Genomic DNA, 25,855 nt, shown 5'->3' with positions numbered 1-25,855 from the left:
GGTAGTGCTATCTATTCGGAAATAGCATTAACTGTTTCGACAGCACACACTATGCTGCTGGTTGAACAAGGCGGAACGCGATCGTGCTGGTAGCAAGTATGAAATTCAAGGCATTCACAGCTGACTCTATAGGATACCTATATCTATTTTCTGAGACAAGCGCATAGACACACACTTTGTCTTATTTTTTCATTTATCTATCTCTCTCTGTTACCTTTTTTTTTTTTGGGCGGGGGATAAATCATTGCACAAAGAGGAGAACGAAAATGAGCTAAAAAATGTATATAACATAGTGCTTCCTTTGTATCTCTTAGGCCAACTACCTATTATCTGTCCTTTTCTTGTCAGAAATGTTACACAACATTTTACGAAAACATTGCACTAAAATTCAGCCTTGAAATTGTACTCTCATCATGTCCAAAAAGTTTCATTTAAAAAAAAAATGTGAAGTTTTATCAGCATTAAGTGTGAGATGTGGAAAACAGCACAAAGTTATTTGTTCATCCAAAACAATGGTATGTTTTCTTGTTAATAATTTCTGAAACTTTGGTGCATTCTGTTGTTGCAAATACCTTTTCAGAATAGCTCAGTACAGAAACATTTTATAACCACTGGTGTAAGTAACCTAGATTTGTAATTTCATATTCCTAAAAATCACAACGTGTAAAAGTACTGTATAAAATTATGTATAGGTTTTTGACGTGACAACGTCTAATAAATCGATGAACGCCTGCTGCACGCACGAAAAAGTGTCCCGTAACGCACATTGTCCCACTACGGATGTGTCCTGTTATGCTCATTGTACGCATGCGTGGCATCTCTCTTCCACTCGATTGGAACAACCATCGATTTGACTTTTCAATCATATTTTCGTCATTTGAATTATTAATATTATGTAATTTAACGATCGTCCACTGATTTTCAGCACAATCGGTACGGTTATTAATTTCCCGCCTACCACTATAAGAAATAAATATGGCGGACTACATACGTTTTTAAAACTTCCACAACACAAAACAAAATTTTTATAAATTTATATATAACATCTGAAACAATTGTTTTCAATGTGGCCTCGTGGCGTTGCGGTTAGCATCGCTGACTATCAATCCATAGGATGACGGATTGAATACCGGCCGCTGCAATACTTTAATTTTTTTACTTGTAAAAATAAATACGGTGCGCACGACACTACAAAAGTAATAAATATATTTGAATTAATGAATGCAAATAAAAGTAAATTTATCAATTAAATTGTAGATTTCATTTCACGCCTTCTTTCTATCCATACAAAATAGTGATTATTCAATAAAAATGATTCAATTTTATCCACAAAATTATGCAGAGGTAGATTTTATCATACAAAAGATAGAAAAATTTAAAAAAAATTTCTTCCTCAAAGAATATAATATTTTTAATGCCTAAATAGTTTGGTTGCAAAAACCTATTACGGCTCAGTCTCAGGCAAAATATGATATTTCATTTTCTTCTGGATCAATCATTTCATCAATGTTTTGTCATGACGTTGTCACGTTAAACTATCGTCCGTAAACCGACTTTACAGACAACCAATTTTTTTTTTTGAAGCATTTTTTTTAGAACCATTATGCATGTAGTACTGAGAGAAATGTTTATAAATTTATTTTAATTTCCATTAGAAATCATTCCACATTATTGATTAAACTAATTTGCAATAGTTGGGTAAATAGAAATGCCATCATTACTACGTTATAAAATTATGGTTATGTTTGTGAGGTTTGACTGTATGCAGAATTTAATACAATCATAAAGGGACTATAATTTTTTATATTCTCTGCTAACAAAATCCATGGTAACCAGGAGTATTCCCCCCTTTGTTTAAACGGTGGCTGGGGTTCAAATGGAATCTGTGACCTGCACTTTTCTTGTGAGCACAGCACATTTGCATGCTCAATCATCAAGAACCCTTTTAAGTGTCGGCAGCGGAGGAAGACAGTTGTGTGAAGGCCAGTGACATCACAGCAGCTTACATAGACCACAAAATCCAATGGTGACAACTCACAATATGGGAAGGGGGGTGGTTAAGGTAGGCTGGTTTCATGACGGCACTTGCAAATACTTAGCAGTCATCTTTCTATTGGTTCCGCACATTGTGAGGAATTTTCAGAATATTAGGCTCTAGACGATAATTACAGTGTAGTGTATTTTTGTTGCAATTATGCACAAGTTTTGCATTTATTTTTCTCTTCTTGATGATAAAGGCCCAGAAGCAAGTGTAAATCTACAAATTTATTAAAATTAATATTTAGGCCCATAATATTGATTAGTTTTTTTGGACTTTATCTAGTTTGTGACTATCCGTTTTACTAATGTTTATCAAAATAACACTGCCATGTTCAAGTTTAGAGCAAACCAAAGCTATATAAAGACTAACTTAGAGTCTAAATTAGATGCATTTATGTATAATATCTTTAATCAGAGGGATTATTCTATCAGCATTTTATCTAAGTGATTCAATATTATTATAAAAGAATAATTTAGAATCACGTGATCTAAATCTCTAACATTGTGATAGCATGATTTTCTGGTTTATACTCAAAATCGATGGGACTATATTTTCTAGAGAAAGTTACGAAAGTGATTTTACCGTGGTTAAGCTAAACAGAGATAAAATTACACGACTCTGCAACAGAAAAAATGTCGCTCTGTAGTAAGGGACAGTCATGTAATGGAGTGATTATGCTTTATATTTTTAGGTCATCTGCAAATAGAAGGCCAACAGAATAATTCAATACTTTAGTTTTATCATCAATAAAGATATTGAAGAAAAGAGGGAGATGGTACCACCTTGTGGAACACCAGAACTTGCCACATGTAATTTGGATTTAGAATTATTAATTGAAACATATACATTTCTATCTTTCAAATAACTACCAAATCATTTGAGATATTTGTCACTTAATCCTATATTAGATACTTTCTTGAGTAATATGTGATATTTACTGTGTCAAAGGCACCAAATCATTTGAGGTATTTGTCACTTAAACCTATATTAGATATTTTTTCTTATATTAAATAATTTTTTGAGTGATTATAAACTGTGTCAAAAGGCTTTTGCCAAATCAAACAAGCAACCATCCACTTGGCCTCATGTTATCACTTCAGAATAAATTGGATTAACGAAAGTAATTAAATTAGTAGTTGTAGTTTTGCCAATTTTCAAACCATGTTGGCACTCAGAATATCTATATTTTTTTTTAGGTTAAAATCAAGATACTTAAATATTATATATTTTTTTTGAAATTTTTAACCCATTTAGAAAAGATATGGGCCTATAATTGCTATAAATAGGAATGACCTTGGCTATTATCCATTTATTGGGGTAAACACAGCTGTTAATACTGCTATTAAAGATAAAAATAAAGGATGAGAACGAGAGACAGAGAACATCCTTTAATTATGAAATTGGGAATACCTGTTGTGACTATTTTATCTGATATGTTAGTAGTGCATGCACATATGATGATATGATGTGTGTAGTTGGCGTACGTGGCATTAAACGTATCTTTAAGTGCCATCATTTCATGTCTTGTGTTAAAGTTTTGTTCTTTGTCTTATTATTATTTATATCTTATGTAAAAATTGACTGTGTAAGAAAAACATTGTGCAAAAAGTAGGACATTTATTAATACATATATGTAGTAATGAAATTTATTGAATTATTATTACTAGGGGTCTCAAATATATGGCAGTATGGAGGTTATGAGCAATTGATTTTCATTAACTCAGGTATGATGTTCTACAATACTTCAATGTCATTATAGGTTAAAATTTAAAATTTATGATTACCGTATTTACCCGAGGATACTGCGACTCTGAATATAATGTGACCCCAAACTTTTTGATTCAGGGTCTAGGAAAAATAATGTTTGGAGAGAAGATCACAGTTAAAAGACAAATCACTTAATTTAAAAAAAAAAATTAAATATGTAATAAAATTTAAATAGTTAAACTTACCTAGGATTTGTCACAACACTGAACAATCATATTTACATTAACACTTATTTTTCATAGATATATTAACAGAGTTTGTTATGATGTTTGTTATGATCATTCACTATCAGTGTCTGCAATGCTGCTGCTGTTTCTGCTGACACTGCCTTATCTTAATCTTGCCAGCACAGATAGTTTTCAATGCCTTTCATGGCATTTGAAATGCAACACTACTTAAAGCCGCGGACAATGGATTCTGAAGTTATCCTTTACCAGGCTGTAGAAATCCATGTTTCTAGCTGAAGAACTGATGGTTTCTTGATTTTCCCAGTCGGTATCAAAGAAAAGTCACCCGTAAGCAGCCAATCACTATACTGTTGCCGAAGGTGGTCCCAAAATGGCTTGTTTACTACAACATCGAGAACTTGTAGCTGGCTTGTCAATCCAGCTAGTATTATAACCAAGTCCGTGTTAAAATTATTTATCGTAGTTTTAACCTTAGGTGTCAGATGTCCGAAACGCATCAAGGACCAACATGCCCCTTTTCTTCAGAAGTGCATCCGGGTGCCGATTCCACACCAGTTTTAACCATTCTTGCATTAAATCACCTGTCATCCAGCCTTTTTCTTGACGACGAATGATTGCATCTGGTGAAAAAGCTTTTTTAGTAAGAGTTTTCCTTAAGATGATGAATGGTGGCAGTTTCCTGCCGTCTGCCAAAACAGATAACGTCACTGTGACTCGCAGCTTCTCATTTTCAGTCGTGCACACGGTGACAGTCTTAATGCCTTTTGTTTCAACGGTGTTGTTGCTGGGCATGCTATTTTGTCAGCGTTTCCAATTTGGCTCTACAAATAATCGTGTTGTTTACACAAACCAATCACATAGAACTGAAATGTAATCCATTTCTCTTGGAAATCTTATGGCAGTTTTTACACTAGTTGTGTTCTGCGCTGCAAACAAAAACTGCAACGGCGCATCATTCTTACGCACCAACTAGTACTTGCCTTGAAGCTAATCCGCGGAATGTTCAATTCACGAGCAGTATCTTGAGCTTTTAATTTTATTACGTCTCGTGAAATTTGAATTCTGTCTCCTCTCTTCTCTTTTATTAAATTTACCATGCTGGGTTCAATATCAGAGAACCGTCCCTTTTTAGGCCCTCTGAATGCTTTCCTCGAACCATTTGCATTCTTGAGACAAAGCTAATCCGTCCTCTTATTACGCACATTGCTTTCAGGAACATCATATTTATGAGCAGCTTGGCAGTTGTTGGTTTTTTGGCATGATTTGTCACTATAATATTAAAGTTAGCATTGTAACTCCGTCTCAGTCCTTTTGACATTTTCAATTGTGAACTCTCACACCTCTCTAGAGTATCCATTTTAATAAAAATTTCACTTTCTTGCAATGAAAAACAAAGCACAAGCTACCAAACAAATGACAATCACTTTTAATATTGACCTAAGCGCTGACTAGTAGCGCTGTTACTTCATGTTTTGGCCGCATCGCTGGCGCCGGCCATGACCTTTACGCAGTTGACTCGCCGCGCCATGCCGTTTCAAAACATTCTCCCAGCAGCAAAGATGTAGGTTTGCGATTAATTATACTGCAACCCTCACTTTCAGTTTCAGCAGTTTTGATATAAATCATTGCATTATATTCAGGTAAATACGGTATGTTTTATTCTGGTTCGTATTCACAAGACTGTAACGTCTATTTCTTCTGCCATACTAACTCCATGCTTTTGGAATATTTTTGGCTTTTTGGCATATCATTTGTAATGTGCAAACCACAAACTGACTTGACTAATGATGTGATCTATCTACATGTTGCATAAATATTGCCGAGTATGTGTGCTCCTATTACAATTTGATTTGAAAAGTTTATATACTTAGCAGAGAAATGTGTTTCACCAGTACTGCCTGTGCATGCAATTATGTATTTTGATAAAACATACTTTTTTTTCTATGAGCAGTGTGCATTGATACTAGCAACTGCATAATATTCTTGTAGCATATGAATTACTTATGGGTTATGGACCATCCAAACATGCAGTCATTTCCCTAACGTTCAATTCAGAAAAGGTGGTGATGTCATGAATGCAGTATGCGAATGCATTAAGTACTGTGGTTTGGTATTGTAGGTTCATGTAAGTTTTTGTTTAAACTTAATGAAATGTACGTATGTTTTGGATTGTGTAGCACGTGAGCCTGTCACTTTGTCGCAAGTAGTGAAATAAATTTTGAAACTATGTTAAATATGTATTGTAATATCTCAAATATCTTGCATGTAAATTATTGGCTTACAGTTCTTACTGTCTAGATTTTTACAGAAATAATTTGTGTTGTTGTTATGCCTTTTGTTTATGTAGTTTGGCTGGGTATTATTCAAAAATTACCTTTCTCTGTGAAGCTAATATTTTCTGTATGAACCATTGTGTCTATATTACGTTTGTAGTTTGTGCATTTTGCATGTATTAAGTACTATTGTAATGAAATTTGAGGGCAGGCCAACAGAACACAAGCACAACCTACTGCCCGGTTTGACTGTTTTTTAATTGCCCAGAATGTAGGTGTGGTGGTACAGTTATTAGATTTTTTTTATAAATAGTTAAATATATTTTTTTTATAATTCTGATGCACCTCAGGTTTTATAGTATGAACACACCTGGTCTCCTAGCCTCGTAGTCCATAATCATGATGCCTTTTTGCAAAGTACACACATTGCAAGAAGTTACATACACTGGCTTACTGTTGGTTTTGCCATGGATGAACTCATTTATAGCATTTTGCAATTTTTTTTTATCTTATAAATTTTTTTAGTAGTTTTCTATCATATACCTCCCTTCAATTTTATTTTGCATATTTAAAGGGAAAAAACTTGATTTTTTATTATTATTGATGAGTTATATCATTATTCTCATTTAAACTGTAATAACACTAATTCTTGTCCAGATGTGATTTGTACAAGTATGTTTCAATAAAACTAGAATTTTCAGCATAGTTAAACTCTATACCCAAAATGTTATTTTCTCATCTTCCGATCAAAGAAACATTGTATTTGAGCACCTAATATAGAGACGCACGTAATGTTTTGTGTACTGGTGAACAAAGTCGTGGTAGTTTTGGCGGTAGAGGTGCTAGCGTGACGTAGGGTACCCCACACAGTGTTGGTGTGGTGTGTAGCTAGAGAAAACGGCAGTTGTAGCCGGGCCGGTAATGTGTTGTGTTTGTGTTGTGTGTGCGCGCAGCGTACTGCCCGGGCGGGGGGAAGGTGCGCGGGGCGTCGGACCAGCCCGGGGCGTGCCCCGTGTGCGGGGCCCTGTTGCGGCAGGCTCGCAACCTGCGCCGCCACCTGCTGTCCAGCTGCAAGTACCGCGCCATGGGGCCGAACGCCAACGCCTCGTCGCCGGGCGGAGGGGAAGGCACCTGCGAGCAGATCGTGTGCCCCGTGTCGCCTGTCGCCATTCCGTCCCCGCTCGCGCTGCACCACGACCCCCCTCAGGCGTGAGCGTGCCAGGACGACAGGACGTGCTTCTGAAGTGATGATGGCTGTGTGACGGGGAGTCTCTAAGTGCTGTGCCGTATCTACTCAAAAGACACCATCAATTCTAAGGCTATTCTTTCTTTTAAAGAAAAATATCCATTTAATTATAAGATACTCTTCAATTTAAACAAATATTTTGTGAATGGTGAATATTAATACTGGTGCATTTCTTTTTCTGAGTAGTTTGCTGATTCCACAGTGATGCCTAGCAGGTTTTGTGCATAGAATACATTTATTAGGCTGCTTAACACTTCTGCAATAAGAGACATAAAGAACTCGTCTTTACATAGCATTTGTGAATTATGAACATTTTTTCCTAAATGTGATATTTGACTTGCCACGTCCGAAATCGCTCTGTTTCATTTATTTCCAATGTTGAAGAAGATTGCCTACAAATTCAGGCAGTTTTAAGTATTGTAAGCTGAACCCTATTTTGAAATCTGAAAACAAGGTATGTCTTAGACTTGAGTGAAATCGGTTAGTATAATTTGGGTAAGTAATATCAGTTGGATACAAACTAAACTACTGTTTACATTTTCATCAAAATTTGCTTGCAGTTGGTTATCCAGACTGCTGTAAAAATTGATTGTTTAATAAGGTTTAAGCAAAATTTTCTTAATAATTCTGTAAAGTCGTGTGTTATGATTATGCTGCAATGGTATGCCAAGAATATTTTCCTTACTCACAACTGATGTACAGATGAAAAAAAAGGTGCTCTTGATGTACAAACATGTTCAGTAACATTGTCAATAGTTTCTATTAAAAGTACAGTAGAATCCCGCCGATGCGACCCCCCTCTGATGCGTCCATTGCGTTTATACGACCTTTTTTTGAGAAACCGTGAAAAGTTGAAAATTTGAGTAAAATCGGCTGAAAAACAAGTCTGTTACACTTTGTTGGGCGCTATGTGTTCACGTTTATCTTGGCGAGCGCTGTACTGTAAGCAGGCAGGCAGGCAGGCAGGCAGGCAGGCAGGCAGGCAGGCAGGCAGGCAGGCAGGCATACATACATACATACATACATACATACAAAAGACGGCTAAAAATAGAAACCACCCCTCTAGACTGTCCACTCTAGCTAATACCCCAATGGACGACAGACGTATTAGGTGCTTCAAGTGTGCGTGAGAGGTAAGATAAAGAAGGTGAAGAGGGCGAGACCTGACAGCCAATTTATTTGTGGGAAGGGGAGAGAGATAAAAGAGAGCAAGCCCTTCAGGCAGGGGAAGTGGTCAGGGTCGACATTTACCGTCACACTCTCGCTAGCTAACGATGCTGCTGGTCGCCAGCCTCACACACACACACAAACAAACGTGCGCGCGCACGGCACATGCTCACTGCTCAGTCACAAAGTAGTGTTCAAGGCCGACAGAGATTACCCGAGCCTGAAAAGTTTGGACAATTTATCCACCCAAGCCGGCCCAAAGTCAAATTTCGCTGCCCGACCATGCCTAACTGACACGCATGCCTAGTGCCTAAACAACTTACTGCCTGCCCAAGTCGGCAAACACATTTACTTTGCTACGTTCCATCGTCAGCCAGTGAATAGAGATGGGTCGTAAATTCATAACCTGTGATTTAGTCGCAGATATCAAAAAATCGCGGTCGCAGTCTGTGATTCACCGTACGAAGTATCTGTGATCAGAGTAGCAATATCATCAAGCACTGCCTTGTGTGCAACATAATCAGGAAACTGCAATTGCTCCCATACCACCAATGGACAAGCGGCTTTCAATAAACTGTGACTGCTCTCAGACCACCAATAGGAGGACAACTTCAGCGCCTGTGAAACTGTGATTGCTCTCAAATAACCAATAGCGATACTGCTTTTTTTTTTTTTTTTTAAGTTCTTCCACTTTCCTCCCTGCACCAAAGCACGATCTACGCGTTCGAAGTTTGAACTAAACTGTGATAATTCTCAGCCTACCGATAGAGTGCAGGTTCTGCACAAGCCACAAAAAATTTAACTTGATTAATTTAACATTTTATACGTTGCTTTCTCTAATTCAGTTGATAGTTTTGATATACGGTAAAATAATCTGTTTTGAATATAATTTTCAGTATTTAATATTTAGACTTTCGATGGATCCTTCTGCTAAGATAAGGAAAACAAGTGATATTTGGACGTTTTTATAATGTAATTTTGCGGAATTCAAAATGTGTAAACATAATCTGTGTTGCAAAACAGCAACAGTAAATATAAACTATTAGTTATTAAGAAAGCAATACATTTTATTTGGAATTAACGACTTTAGTCATCTTATAGAACGACTATTTTGCATTATACTGTATATGGTAAACAGAGGCGTTTCATCTTGAAATGTTAAATAAACACGGTTTTTCCCCTCTGGCCTCTACACACTAATTTTAATTGTTTATGATTTTAATATTTCTGTTAATTTTTGAGTTTATCGACAGTGATTTACAAAAACCAATTTGGAATATGTCCTTACATGTATTAAATACCAATATTAATTTTATTAGTTGATTTTGTGACAAAATTTAATTTTATAGCACAATAATTTAGGTAACTATATTAGTTTCTATTCATGCATGAAGTGTGTTCTTTACCTATAAATATTTTGAAACAATACACAAATGTCGCGTTATGTTAATAGAACGTGCTGTTTACTCAAATACTTTCCATATTACAGCCAGTGATGCACCGATTATGCAGCCGGTTAATCGGCAACTGCGATTATGGACCCAATGCCGATTAATCGTAATCGGCGATTAACAGGTTAGATTATAACCGATTGCCGATTATTGTAAAATTTGTTGCTGAAACCCATACGACTTGAAAGAAAAGATAATACATTTAAAGTTTAAACCTTAATAAGTTCTTGAATTGTAACTACAAACGGCTGAAATCTCTTAACGAATATGACCGTGGAAGGTAGGGAATGTTATAACGGTTCGTTATATACAAAATAAACAGTTCAACGCCGATTGTAATTTTTGTTGTTTTTTTATTTTTTTCAAAGAGAATGCCCCGACGAATCCAAACACTTACAATGGTTCATTCATTCGTTCCACATGTATATCTGACTGTCGAAAATTGCTCGTAGTTCGCGTGATGAGAATTACCGGAAAAAATAGCGTCCTTCAGTAATGTTTTGCTGCAAACACATGAAGTCAGTGTGGCCTCAAACGTGGCTGCACCCAGCGAAACCGAATTTCGCCCCGAGCCAAATGCCGACGAAGGTGGCCGCAATTTCTAATTATTGTCCGAAAGAAAATAAAACAAATTAGGTCGACTTAATATTCGGCCTGGCTCTGACCACCAACGTGAAATTATTCATTAGCAAATTACATTATAATTTGGCGAGAAGCCACCGAACGCGACCTACTGGGGCAGCGATCGACAGACGACTGGTGAAGTCCTGCCACACTCTTCTCCATGCAGGGAGTAGACGTCACATGACCTCACCGACCAATCACATGCATGCTTCATTCATGCTACAGGTACAAGCCAATCACAGAACAAGTTACAATACATGAAAAAACCTTGTACATACAGAACTCTGGGCTTCCCCTGATCTATCTCTTTTCAATTTCACATCGAAATCGGGGACTTCCATTCTCGTTCTCTCTCCCACACCGTGAGAGAGCAGTTATCACACAGTTCTCACGCAGGGGGGAAATTACCGTCTTTATCTCGGTTGGCGGGGAAGCACTGTTTCTTTCTCACTCCCACTTACAGGCCTCTCCTGCCTCTCTTTCTAACCATCACACCAGCCCAGACACAGTCCCGTGATTTATAATTATATTACAACACGTTAATGCACATTATAAACAGCAATTATAATACAAATTACTTTACCAAATTAAAATCATTTAGAAATAACCTGAAACAGTAGGCCTAAACAGGTAAAAATCTAGTACAACGGCTCATTTGTGAATAATTTCATAAAAAATAGTAATGATTAAAAACGTCTGTTAAAATACAAAATACCTTCTTAAAACACCTAGCATGTGCAAAATAACATCATAACGTCTGATTATACTGTTTAAAATTTATACACCACTCTAAAAACATTGACTTATTTATATTTACCTATACAAAAAGAAGTTTAAAAGAAAATTATTTAATTAGGGGGGCAGGGTTCTGCAATGCTACAATGTCAACATCTCGGAGTGTACATAGATACACTCGCCTAATAATATTTGCTTGTTTCGTGAATTGTGCTCGTACATAAATATAACTACCCCATATTACTGTTTACAGTATTTACCCCTTTCAATTCATTTACTTACTGTACAATTTATCCTGTTAAGTTAATGTAGTGAATGGTGTTATTGTCACAATATTTACCATGGCCACAGCCAAATCAAACACGTGATTTCTTCGCACAAAATATTTAGTTAAGAAAATAAATGCATTTTTAAAGCTGTCACAATTCACAATATGGCATATGTTACTTATATTAGTAAATGTAAGTCTGAAAAAAAAAATTGGACATGGTATCGTAGAAACGATGCGCCTAATTTTCACTGCGTACCGTATGCCGGCCATGTTTGTTATGTATGATGTGAGGTTGGAACTAGAGGTGGGTCGAAAAGTATTAACCTGATACTTTGTCACTGATACGCGCCTGTATCAGGAATGGCAAACGAGTACACTTGAAAAGTATCAAGTACTTTAGTATCAGTTCAGAATTCGCCTGGAACACCACCACGGCCAATGAGCGCAGTACCCGATCGCAAATGACGGTCACTTGGGCGGAGCTTGTGAAGGGGAGGGAGCAGGAACGACGAATAAGGGATAAAGAAGGGGAATAAGGGATAAAGAAGGGGAATAAGGGATAAAGAAGGGAAATAATGTAGGGGAGGAAGCGCAGGGGAAGGCGTTGAAGGAGAGGCACAAAGCGAAATTGTTACGAGTCGTTTGGTTATTGTCCCACATCAAAGTACGCTCAGTGCGCAGTGCGTGCACAGTCTCGTTCAATAATAAAACTAATGAAATTTTAATATTAAAAAGTCCATTAATACAAGATATAATATTTATATTTGTGCACCTAACAGCTATGAAAATGCAAATAAATTTTCAGTTGACACTAATAACAATTGGTAACTAGTGTTTTCATACATTAAAAGATTACGATTTTATCAAAAATTAAAAATAAAAAAAAACAGATACGTACATTAGTGAGCATACTATATCAATGTTTACGTTTCAAATGTTTCTTCAGATTAGTCAATGATGATTTATAACTCAGTTTTTGTTTACATAAATTACAATTAGCAAACTCATTATTTTCCGTAAAAAAATTCCACACAAATGAAGTCTTTTTCCTGCACTTATCCATTCCTTATTTCACTATAAAGATACTAACTACAAAGCATGACAGCCCGCAACAATGTACATGGTGGTAATTAATACACGGCCAGGACGAACTGCAGTGAATGTTGAACTGATTGATACTGGCTGTATCAGGCGGGCATGAGAGTAACAGAGGTAGAGAATTACCGGGCGTGATGAATAATGTATCAGAAACACCGATACCTTTTTACGCTGATGATGACGGCACGGAGGATGTGTACCCCTGTAACGAGAATGCTGATACCTTGTCGCTTCCTGGGACCGCTACTGCTCTGATACAAAAGTATCAGATACTTGTAACTAGGTACATTACTGTATCAGTATCCGGTTGGAACAGATACCGAAAATTGCTGTAACAACCCACCTCTAGTTGGAACGGACAACACGCACAAATACATAATAACGCCATCGGTTCACATTCCACTGCCGCTACATAATTCCCTTTCTCAAAGGATTGAGAAAAGTAGGCTCACGTGATGCTAATTAGTAATTAATAAACTGAAATGGTAATTATTTGGCATTTTTTTAAATTTATTTTTTACTTTTTAGTCATTAACAGGAGTTACTAAAATAAAATACCAAATTGCAACCATAATGTTTGCACAAGTGACGATCAGAATTGAAGTTGGCAACACTGCAATAGTAAGTCATGAATATTGAATACTGCAGTTTTTTTCGTAGACAATGTCCATTAACATAAACACATTGTAGTTTAGCTTTGTATTTTGATTGTTGATCAACATAATGACGTCTTCAAGATCGAAAACTACATATCCTAGTGCAGTAATACATAAAAATAAAAATCTGATTACAGTATTTCAATAAAAAGGCGTTCAAGTAGGAATATTTAGTAAAAGCTAAAAGACTTTGTTTTTTATTTCAACTTTACGCAAAAACTGATAATCGGTAATCGCAATCGGTAATTGCAATTATTAGTGTAATCATCTGTAATCGGTAATCGTAATCGGCAAAGTATAATCGGTGCATCACTAATTACAGCAGACAGCGCTCCAAATACAGAAGTTCGGAAACTGTGATTGCGCCCATACCACCAATGACAGAGCAGCGTTCAGTAAACTGTGCCTGCTCTGACGCGACCAACAGCAAGGCAACTTTAAATCCCTAGAAACTGTGATTGCTCCCGGACAACCAATAGCAGAGCATATAAAATCACATGTGATAGATATCGAGCGATCGCAAGACTAGCACTTAGTCGATATGGAAACTGCGATTGCTCCTTTACCACCAATGGCATGGCCGCTTTCACCAAACTGCGAATGAAACCTGCGATTGCTCCCAAATCATCAATAGCAACGCAGCTTCGGTTCCCGTGAAACTGTTATTGTTCCCAAACAATCTATGTCTATATATTATTTCTTGGATACACCGAAGCGCTTAATAGAAGAACTACACGCTAATGGTTCTTGACTCGTCGATAGAGCGCAGTTCCTGTTACCACTGCAATAAATAAAAACTTTTAGTCTCTAATACTAAATGTTTTTATTTGTATTTTACGATTGTAATAATCTTTTCTGGAGAAATTATTTAACATTAGATAATTATTATAACTGTTGTCAAATAGAAGAAGGACACAATATTTTTTAATTTTTTATTATTAACATTATTTTCTAGGCACAATTTGAATATTATTTTTAATGTTAACATTACCAGTTTCACACATTTTAGGTTTAAATTAACATTTTCTAAGGATGGTTTTTATTTATAATTGTTTTTTTGTAACAAAGTTTCTTTTGCAGCATACTTAAATTATAATACTATAAATTCATTAATTAAATAGTGTACTTATGTGTAAAGTTATGTCTTTAGTACTTGCCATTTACATTATTATTACTCTCACCATTACATTATGCTTGAACTGTGATCGGAAAATATCGGTTTGTATCATCTCTACCAGTGAATAAAATACAAGTGTTTGTGTCGCCAGACAGTGGCGACTGGCGAGTAGATGTGTGCACAGCCTGCAGCTCCGCTCTCCTTCCCCTCACTTACCTGTCCACACCCCTCCCTTACTATACTTACCCTACTTCTCGCATTCCTGCACGTCAGCAGGACGGACCAGAGCGATAAGCGCCGCCAGACCACCCGTCACGTACATATTGCTATTGTGTCACGGGATGCAACCTTTCAAACGCCACACTAATACAGCCCGCAAGAGACATAATAAACCTTTAATAAAAAGTTATCATTTCAACACTAAATTCTCTGATTTTTCTATACAAAGATGGCGAAAATGGATACATTGCACTGTGTTGAAATTTTTTTTTCTCGGCAACGGGAGCTCCAATATTGCTTTCTAGGGTATCGTTTTTTTCGGGAGACATCATGCTATTTAAATACTGTAATATGAATTTAAAAAGTGGTCTTTTTTACACCATAGACTATTTGAATATGAAATCTATGCGAACAAAAGTCCGTTTTTCCGGAAACCGTGAGGGGTCAAATCAGCGGGATTCTACTGTACATTCAGATATGTTTGATCCATGTAAAGATGCATCTTTTACATTGCTATGAAAGTAGTATGTAAACTTCATTATCATATATTTTGTGGTAATATATTAAGCTGATGTAGTCATCAGTTTTCCAAATAAGCATTTTTGATGAAATTTATGCCAGAATTTTTAAAGTTACAGTAGGACCCCTCATATCCGGCCTTCCCACAACCAACTCCTCCGGATATCCGACCTAGTCTCCGTAGTTGGCGAGGCTGTTCAGACTTGAAAATTTGACGCATCTACATGTTTTCGTGTCGCAAACTGTAAGTTCAGCCGTGATTGTTGGTGTAGAATGTGCTCATACTATAATCTTGTACTGTCCTATGATTTTTTTTAACGTAACGTAGTGTATTGTGGCAAAAAAAAGTGGAGGGACACTTCCGCTAAATCAAGATTTGGCAAAACCGAAACAAAAATACATTATTGAATTCTTAAAATAAGGTATGCTTACATTGTATTCATCTTATTTATAATTTAACAAAAGTAAATGTTTTAAATGTATACAGCAACATTTTTTACAAATAAAGTTGTATTACTGTACATACTGTATAGCTGGGAAAGGGGTATATATATATTTTTCTGCTCCTAGGGATATCCGACCTTTTGGCCGTTCCGACCATGGCCCGGTCCCGTCATGGTCGGATATGTAAGGTTCTACTTTTAAATGCAGTAAAGTGAGAAATGGTTGATAATGAAACTTTTTACTATTATTCTATTGGTTTTTGCAAAATTATGTTTTAGTCTGATAATAATTTGACACTAATGTCCATTTGTAGTTGTTACCTATTTTTTATAAGATCTATTAAATGGAAATCAATCTTATTTTCAAATACTAGGGGTATAAAATTGCATCCTCACCAAAAGGAAAAGTGAAATGGACAAACTAACACGAATAAAATTACTACACTTATCCCTCACTTAGCACATATTCAGGTTACGCGGATTCATTTAGCACTTTGTGAATTTTACTGCCCCAGTCTTGAATAGCACGTCTGTAAATTTCAGTTAGCACGAAATCTTTGCAGGTAAAAAAAAAGTCGAGCATGATGCCACAAAGTCTGTTTCAACTGCTGTAGACAACAGATGTGCCGTGGGATACAGTTAGCCAAACAAGGGGTGAATAGATGCGCGCGCAGGTCTGTCTATGCTATCGGCTGTTGTACAAACATCAGCTATGGCAAGTTAAGTTGCGGCTATGGAATGTAAAGGACCAAATGTTTTAACGTCCGCGCGTATGCCGCCGGGCCGTACCGTTGTCGCCTGGCCACAAATCGGGCCGTGAACTCAGTATAGCCAGTGGCAGAGAATTCACTCAAACAAAAGCAACGTCTACCCATTCAGCTGCCGGTAACGGTACGTGCTTGATCACTCATAATCATAATACATTGTGTTCAAGTATTTGAGACAAAACTAGAAGTATTACGGCGCGCAGTCATGAAGGCCACGCCTATGTTGGTTGCACTTTAGTTTTAAGCTTTTAAGCAAGTCAACTGTGCGCATTATCATACGAAATAAGGACTATTGTTGAAAGTTTATATTATTCTGATGCTGTTGGTTGTACTAGCGGGAATATATTTGACATTAGATACCAGAACAGAAATGAACAGATGATTCAAATGGAAAAGGTTGTTAAATGAATGTTGCAATGAAAAAAAATAATCATTGGTCTGACAGGATTGGTGTGAACCAGGTGGTGATACGCGATTAAGTACTTTAATTTTTGAAAAATTAAAATGTAAGTATCCGGACAGTAATATCAATTTCACTGTCAGTAAAGGATGGTTTGGAAAGGTACACGACGTGAGTTGAAGGTCACGCCAGGGCGGGCAAGTCAGCCAGCCGACTGATGATAAAGTACATAACCACGTATCTCCCATTACGCGTTGTCGTATTTGTCATACAAAGTGCGATGGGAGGCATATTTATAGTTGAGTGTTATTCAACGCATTTATATTACGTAAAGTATATTTTTCTACACAATTTTGGAACAAATTAAATAAATTAACCTTGCTATTTATGGAAACTAATGTTTCAAAATACGCGATTTCGAATAACACAAGCATTTTTAGGAAAGAATTAGTCGTGCTAAGTGAGGGATAGGTGTATTGAAAATGGGCAAACAGTTCTTGGGCATCAAAACAAAGACAGCACAGTATTATTTTTTTCATGTGCAGTGTGCACTTTCCAAGCGTACCTGTGTGTTAGACATGATGTGTTCCTCTTGCGAAAGATTGTAAAGTGATGGCTCACACACAACAGATGTGAACACCCAAGTCCAGTGTTGATGTATCACACCTACTAATGCAGGAAGGAATGTATCCTGAAAAGATCAGTGGGACTGGCGTGTAAGGAATCTATCTTGAACAATTATGTTGATGTCTTAATGCAGATCGAGAAACTTTTATCCCCGCCACTTCCTGAGGCACGTTAAAATATTGACTGTATCGTGTAGGATTTTGTGATAAAATACGTAATGTGTAGGAAAATTCTAGTATAGATGTTTTTTTTTTTTTTTTTCATATTGTCAAAGCTTTGTAATAACTGTGCATATTTGTAATGTATCTAGTCAATGTCCTAGTCGCCATTTTTGTGAGCTTTTTTAAAGCCCCAAGGCAATCAATATAAATGTAAATAATTTTGATTAAAAATTTAATGAACTTTGAGTATTGTATGAAATAAAAATTGTATAGTATTAGTTTGTAAATGTTTTCCATGCCATTGTGGTAAGATTTTTATGTTTATGCACAACTTACCTGAGAGTTTCAGTACTTAAAGGGGGGCTAGTCTCTGCCAACTTTGATTTTTCATTATTTAACTGTAATTTTTAATTTTGGGCCATGAACCCAAATCTGTGGCAGGACAGGGCATAAATAATAATTGTCCCAAGCTTATGTACCTTGTTGTATTTTTTATATATTTTTTTGACTGACTGCAGTATGTTAACACCCAGGTTTAAATAACAAATTGGTTTAGGCATGCTATAATTGTCATATTATATTTCCACCACGAAAAAAAATTTACTTCTACATGTGTTATAAGCTAGGTCTTATGCTCTGTAATACACAAGTTTTACTGAAAGCTATGTCTTATTTTTTAAAAATCTAGTAAGGCAGTTACTAACCTCCTTAAGTAAATTTTTTTTTTCAAGTACACTCAAAGGGTTGGAGAACAGATGGTATTTGTTGCACATAATAGGGGTGATTTCCTAGAAAGAAAAAATTTTGTTCTTGTGGATGTCATTGAAATCATTTCCTCTTACCTTACAACCATTCAAAATTTTATTTATGTGTTTTTTTTGTTCACATGTGTTTAAAATGTCAGATTTTTGAACTCTGTAAACATTTAAAATGATTCACTAATGACTACAGTTCATGACATCATCATACTTTTAGCCAAGCGTCGATCGTTGTTTGGTATAGCATGGGCCTTGGAAATATACGTACACAAGGCTCGCTGTCATCTGGTAATTAGTGATAAAAATTGACGGTCTGTTAATCTTCAAACTAATAGAATGCTATGGTAATATACTCCTTGTAAATACATATCCTAAAGTAAGCTATGTTTTATACATTGTCTAGGTCAATGTGCCTAGGAAATTGCAGAACTGAACGGTCTTATAGGGCAAGCAACTAGCTACTCCAGCTAGAACTAGGTAAATGTCAACATATGCTCAGCGTCACGATCAAAAATCACGTGGGAGTCCTTTTTTCCAGCGCAAGACTGTACTCTCTCTTTGTATGCATTGTTCTCGGGTTCTATTTGCATTTAAATGAAAAGTATTCCTCCTGTATTCTTACCAATTATCATACATTTAAATGGAATAAAGAAGAAAATCAAGGAATTATCCCTAACGAACACTTGACTGGGAAGCATATTACTGTAACCTCTTTTTGATGTTTTGCAGATAACCTTGCTTATTTTTCAGTTTTATGAACTGTGGTGTATGATACTGATTTGTACTTTCGTGATACTTGGTAAATTAAAAAAAAAACCTAGATACATGTTTTTTGTTAACTTGTTTTCTGTCAAGAGGTTTGCTGCTGATTAATCTTCGATAATTTTGAATGTTAAATGTTCAAATTAAACAACCCCCCCCCCCCCCCCCAGCTTTTTTTTTCATATTCCTTGAAATATCTAAATATTCTTGTAAGATTTTAACCTTTCTTTCCATACTTGGAAATATGCACGTGCATTTTTATTTTTGTCGTGTGCATTATTGTCATGTTGGCAGTAGTACATGCTGTACTCATAGTGTTCTCCAACCCTACTCTTTGTGAGGATTACTTGTGAATACTCTTTGTGAATGTAAATGACCAAAAGGATTAATATTATCTGGATCTGTATTTATTGTTAAACTAATGCTGCCACGTAGCCAAATATTCACCGTTATTCCTCTTAAAAATTATGCATTACCCTACCTTAGTGTAGTTGCCATAGATTTAGTACAGATTCTGTCTTTGTGATGTCAGTTCAGAGTACATACTAACTTACCACTACCCCATAATTAAAAAAAAGAAGAAAAAAAAGAATACTTTAAGTTGTAAACAGATTTGATTTACGTGTATGTAATACGAAAGGATACATGAAAGTATCTATGCTTTAGTTTTGTAATGTATAGTAAAATTACATAGTAGCTACCAATCATTTTGTTAGCCTTTCTCAGATATGTTATGTTAAACTATAAATTGTTTTTCTTAAATAATTTACTTTTCAATTTGTTTATTTATAAGAAGACTGTATTTACGGAGCCATGTTATGGTTGAACTGAAATGTGTATTTCTTTTCCATTCAGTAGACCTATATAGAACATGCATATATTATTAGCATTTGTAGTTAGGGTCCGGAAAGAATTAGCATCTTGTTATAGATGCTATTTTTTGTTGTTGTTAATTTTCAACTTAAATACTATTTTAGCTAAATTAAATTAAAATGTCATTAATTTGCAAAGATATATTTATAAAATGCCATATTAACAATTTTCAAAATTTTTGTACAAAATGATCTTTTCACACTTGCAAAGACCTGACTCACCTTATATTCTTACATTGCAGTTTTTCTAGGACACATGTGTATGTGTAATAAATTATTTTATGTCTGTCACATAAGACCTAGAACGAACAAAGATTACAGCATCTCAACCTGCACTTTGTTCTCGACCCAATCTTCGACAGCTATTAGGTAGGTAGCTATTATTATCGGAGCTATTTAATCATATAGTTTAAAATTTCAGTGAGGAACAACAGGGCGTTATTAAGTTATAGTGGAGGACACTACAGTCAATAGTTAAACAAATGCAGCACGTCTACCATCTTTACATCAGATTTTCTCATCTCACAGAAGAAATGTGTATGGTTGGTTATTAAGATGCAAACCAAATAAGCTGCAATCTCTTGCATTGTGTTTTAGCGGCAAGGGTGTGAAGTAGACCATAGCGGAACTAGAGGTACTTATCGGTCTTCTAAATGTTACGTGTGTTCAATTTCATGATTTTCTGGTAATTATTCTCTATGCTAGTTTTCATGACGAGTATTATTCGTGATATTGCCATGTGTCTGTGATGCAACCAAGTTACATGTGTCCCAAATAACTTCAAAACATAAGACCCACCCAATTATACCATTTGATTTGTATATTATTCTATGCATTAAACATGTGATAAAATGTTGGTGTGAAAAACTTTTTTTTTTGGTACAAAACTAAAATGGAGGGTTACTTGCTTATTTGAATATGTAATTATTTAGTTTACAAAAATTTTGAATGTAAACATTAATTTTTAAATAATTTGCATCCAAAATGCTAATTGCACAATAAGAGATCCTAATTATAAAATATATATGCTAATTTTGAAATAAAAAAAATAGATGCTAATTTCTCCAGCCCCTATTTATAGTATTCGTTATTGTTAAATTGGAAAAAAAAAAAAATTTCAGCCTTGTGGCTACTGTTGTAAATACATAATTTAGTTTTTTTTATTCATTTTTAATTATGATGTGAGTATTGTAGTTTGTATTTTGTATTGGTTGTAAGTTTTTAGGTATTGAAATAAATAAATGAACAGTTATGCTTTTATTTTCCATAGATCTCTACCCAATATTTGTGAGAAGGTAATATTATGTCTTATTTAACAATGTTATGCACAGAGCTTTACACTACAACCACATCTCTTCATTCTTAAAAATTTTCTCAGAATTGGACATTACATTATCTGAAATCACTTTATTGAGTTATTCTTTGTAGAACATAGGTGACTTAATATACTCATGAGGTTCTTTTCCCCCTCTCTGTTAGCTGATGATTTAGGGTTGGTCACTACCTTTGCTATGACCAGTTTACGTATGCAACGTTTTTGTAAATACTGTAAAAGTTTTTTTTTTTATATTTTAACTTTCTCTCTCTCCCCCCCCCCCCCCCCTTTGTTTCCACTTTTAGGTTGACCAGGTGTCACATCAATACTGCACATGTTTTATTTTTGATGGTTTTACTGTGCTATGATGCAGTTAGCTGCGTTATGTGACACTTTCCTGTAATGTAACTAAGGGATGCTAACGTATTGACTTTACATGTTTGTTAATTAATAGAATGGATCATTCTGCTTTTGGAGCAATGCCTGGAATAATCCCGGATTGAATAATGCAAAGTGATTTAATCTCTTTGACATGAAGTTGAAGTTACTGGGGCTTTAAATTTGAATGGTAATTCTGGTAAATTAGTTATCATCAGTAGCTTATCAACCCCGCAATGCTGCAAAGCATTTTTTGTGTAAGCTTGTACTATTTGACGTTGCATTAATTTGGACTTCAACCCTATATGCATAGAGTATGTTCACTGACATGTTAAGTAAGTACCTGGTGTGTTCATGAAATAATCATGGCCTCGCCCACAAGTGTACACACACGTGATTACCTGCAATTCATTGTAATGTGACAATTGAATAGCCGCCCATGTTTCTAATGCCACATCCTCTATTTATACTTCTTACAGATATTAATAATAATTTTGCCTGCAAATGCGGGAAGTCGTTTCAGTATTGTGTAAGTTGTTCCTCCATTAAAAATTCTAAACAATAAATGGTTCATGTAAGAATCCAGTACGTTCATAAAATGCAAGAGTCCATCCGTGAGACCGTTTTCTTAGCTGGCATCAAAAAAAGGTGCATTTTGTAAGTGAGTTGATTCAGTGTTGTACTTGAGGCTGCTAAGTAAAGGGATGTTACTCGAATCCGGTGGTGACGGTGAGGCCGGGCCCGTGTTGCAGCGTCCAAGAAGAACAGCGTGTCGGACCAGCCGGCGACCTGCCCGCTGTGCGGCGCCACCCTGCGGCAGTCGCGCAACCTGCGGCGCCACCTCGAGCTGCTGCACTTCGGGGTGGGCCGGTCGACGGTGAGGGTGCGCACCCGCAAGGAGCCCGGGACCTCACCGGCGGTGTGCCCCCCGGCCCAGCTGCCCGTCCACGTGTGTGAGCCGGCCCCCGTCCTCACCTGCCTGCTGCCCCCCATGCCGTGCCCCGGGGACCCGGTGTTCCGGCAGCAGCAGCACCACCACGCGGACTTGCTGCGAGGAGCCGGCCTCTACGCAGACACCAGGGCTCCCGCCGAGGTCCCAGACCTGCGCCAGGGGGTGGCCTGAGTACCAGTGTACGGTCAAACCCTGTTTGATAGCACTCAAAAACTCTGAGATACTAGCCAGGAAAACCTTTTAAAATATTTGAATCATAAGAGAAAAGCATTTAAAATGGGGTTTTCTTTAAAGGGTTTTTACTGTATTTGCCCATTCTTAATTCTTTTTAAGTGTATTCTAGTTGAAAACAATTGTTTTAGAGCATGTTCTTTATTTTTATTTTTTTTTAGCAATGTAAAGACATTTTTGATAGCAGTCTGAGATGATACAAAACTTAACCGTGCAACCTGGAAGTCTCGTCATATGATTTGTGGGCCAGGTGGTATAGAGGATCGGTTCTCTTCAAGCAACTGAGCATAGCATTTCTGGGCATGTTATTTACAAGATAGATCACAGAAAGTCTGAGTTAATGAAAGTTGTTCTGTGCAAATGCTGGTCTTTTGCATGAAATGCGTAAGCGGTATGCTACCTAATTTAATCACTGTTGAAATATTTACATGCCTAATTCTGTACCGCAGAATCAGACGAGCCTGTCACAATTGGTCAACCTCTGTTTGCTTATGGCCAGCCATTTAGGAAACGTTTACCAACAGCCTCATATACGTTATATTGTAACTGGATGTTCATCTGGCTCAACAACAGGCTCTTATAACTCTCACCAACTGCTTTAAAAAAATTTTCAAATGAGTTGCGATGTTATGGTTCCATATAAAACTAACTGTTAAGATGCAATTTGCAATAAATCAAGTAATCGCTAAACATGGTATGTTAGGCTCTGAGATAAAGAATCATCTGAACAACTTACAATTAGTTTTGTAACATGTGTGGAAGGTAACAGGTGATTTTTTTTATTACTCTGCAATTCTGCATGAGCCGCTTTGTCTTCTCAGATGAAACAGTGGAAGAAATGCCAAAATTAAGTAGTTTTTAATGGCATGTTAACCTATTTTTACATGCACATTGGATCATGAGATTTTAAAAAATATGTTCTGAAGAATTAAATGGATTGTAAGTTAGGTGCTCAAGATCTGACTTACAGTTTAAACTCTGAAGTTTATTCCAAAATCAATTTTTACAGATTATTTGAGATGCTCTGTTATTCAAGGCCATTAAAATTCAAGGTTGACTTATATCTGACGGGTGATTCCACATTTTGATTTATCTCGGCCAGAAGTTATCTTTAATTCTCGTTATTTGTGTTCGGCAGCTGTGTTCGTTAATCAACATTATAGATATGTACTGATCATTTATTTTAAAATTTTGTATTTTTTGGTGGTGGTATTGAAGAACAAATAATCTCCCTTGATCTATATTTCATCGCACTATAGGTATTTGATGGACATTCCATTGTTCCCTAAAGAACTATGAACTGTAGTGAGGTAATGAGACTCAATAAATTCTGAAATATCATTATAGCTGTGAAAACATTTGTACAGTATATATTTAGAATCTTGAGAGAGTGTAGCTGCTAAATTGTTTTGGGAAATGTATACTTGTGATGTTAGTGTTTGTGGTAGAGGTTTGTTGTACGTACTTAATCATAAAAGTAATCTTCAAACTAGGTCATTCATAAGCTATTTACATCAGAGTTCACTAAAAATCTTTACCTATGTACGTTTTTCAAATTTCAATTGTAAAAAAAAATTGGCAGCTTAAAGTTATTGATAAAAACATCAAATGTTTTACAATGAATCTTTTTTTTGCTTAGTCAAATAGTTACTTAGTGTAAAAGTAAATATAAGTATGTAATATTTAAAAAAAATTATAAATATAGCAAATTTTAAAAAGTAAAACTTAGTATAGAAAAATAGAATCATATTGCATTGAAAAGATATTTACCAAAATGTGTTTTTAATTTTAAAACTTTGCATAATCATCTGATTGAGGATTTTGTTGTTTATTTGGAACATAGATTTTATTTGAAAAACAGAAGTAATGTAGTATGATTATTTATTTTGTGTATTTGGAAAATTGTGAAGTGTTAAGTGTTATTTAAACATGAATACTCTTTTGCTTGTGTTTTTGGTTCAACTATCTAATTTTTTTTTTATTATTTATCATCATTATAGTTGAACATGAACAACAATTGAAGTGGACATTTAATAAAAGATTCTAATAACATTTATTAGTAAAATAGCATATAAATTGAAAATTTGAAATGTATAATGCTATTCGCAAACATCTGTGCTCACATTAATGTGTATCATGTTAGTGATAAATTTAAGGCTCATTACATTTTGTTTTGAAGGTACCAAGTGATGATCATGCCGTCTGCATTTAATTCTCGGCTCTTACTTTTGAGTATTGAGCTGGTTGCAATTAGAGATCCACCTATGTTTTTTGTTTTAAATGTCAGTGGCAGTTTTGTTATTCATGAAAGTCTAACAGAACCAAATAGAGTGCAGAACAAATGAACTTGGTTAATGTTTACTGAGGTGGTAACAGATTTAATAGATTTCACATTAATCATAAGAACAGCGGCAATACATAAATTTTAATATTGTTCCCAGTTGAATTATACATATAATAACAGCAGTATGATACAGTTTTATAAAATTTATAAGAATTGGGTTGGTGTAGCAGAATGAACATACATTTTTAGAATGTACAAGAGGTGACTAAACTGACTGGAATAATCTCGTAAGAGTAAACATGTCTACCCCACAGGGACATAGTCAGGGAGAAGGTCCATGGGCCCGGACCCCATCCCTTCCAGAATTTAAAAGAATAAAAAACAAGCAAAGACAGAAAGAGAAAATAAGTTAGAGGCATAAGGTTACAGAGAGATTATTGTAATTCTTAGTGGGCTAAAATTATGTTTTTCCTCCCCATTTTAGCATGACATCCCTCATAGAAGCAGCAGGAATTGTGTTTCCTAGTTGTCTC

The 25,855-nt window shown here is 35.8% G+C and overlaps 1 protein-coding gene across 3 annotated transcripts in view; it reads left to right on the top strand.

Annotated features, from left to right (window-relative positions):
• Positions 1–24,674, top strand: part of LOC134535544 (longitudinals lacking protein, isoforms H/M/V-like) — a 43,043-nt gene extending 18,369 nt beyond the window's left edge. The window contains exon 5 of one of the 3 annotated variants that reach the window (XM_063374704.1): positions 22,608–24,674. In XM_063374704.1, the coding sequence (XP_063230774.1) occupies positions 22,608–22,978 (371 nt within the window). In that variant the 3' untranslated portion in view covers positions 22,979–24,674. Of the gene's footprint in view, positions 1–7,222; positions 11,302–22,607 lie in introns of those variants that run through there. The other 2 variants (XM_063374710.1, XM_063374718.1) reach the window with 2 other exon arrangements.
• Positions 24,675–25,855: the final 1,181 nt, after the last annotated feature.

Source organism: Bacillus rossius, chromosome 1 (genome assembly GCF_032445375.1).
Source record: "Bacillus rossius redtenbacheri isolate Brsri chromosome 1, Brsri_v3, whole genome shotgun sequence".
NCBI lineage: Eukaryota > Metazoa > Arthropoda > Insecta > Phasmatodea > Bacillidae > Bacillus > Bacillus rossius.
Note: the sequence above shows the minus strand (reverse complement) of the source record. Positions and strands in the feature narration are given on the sequence as shown.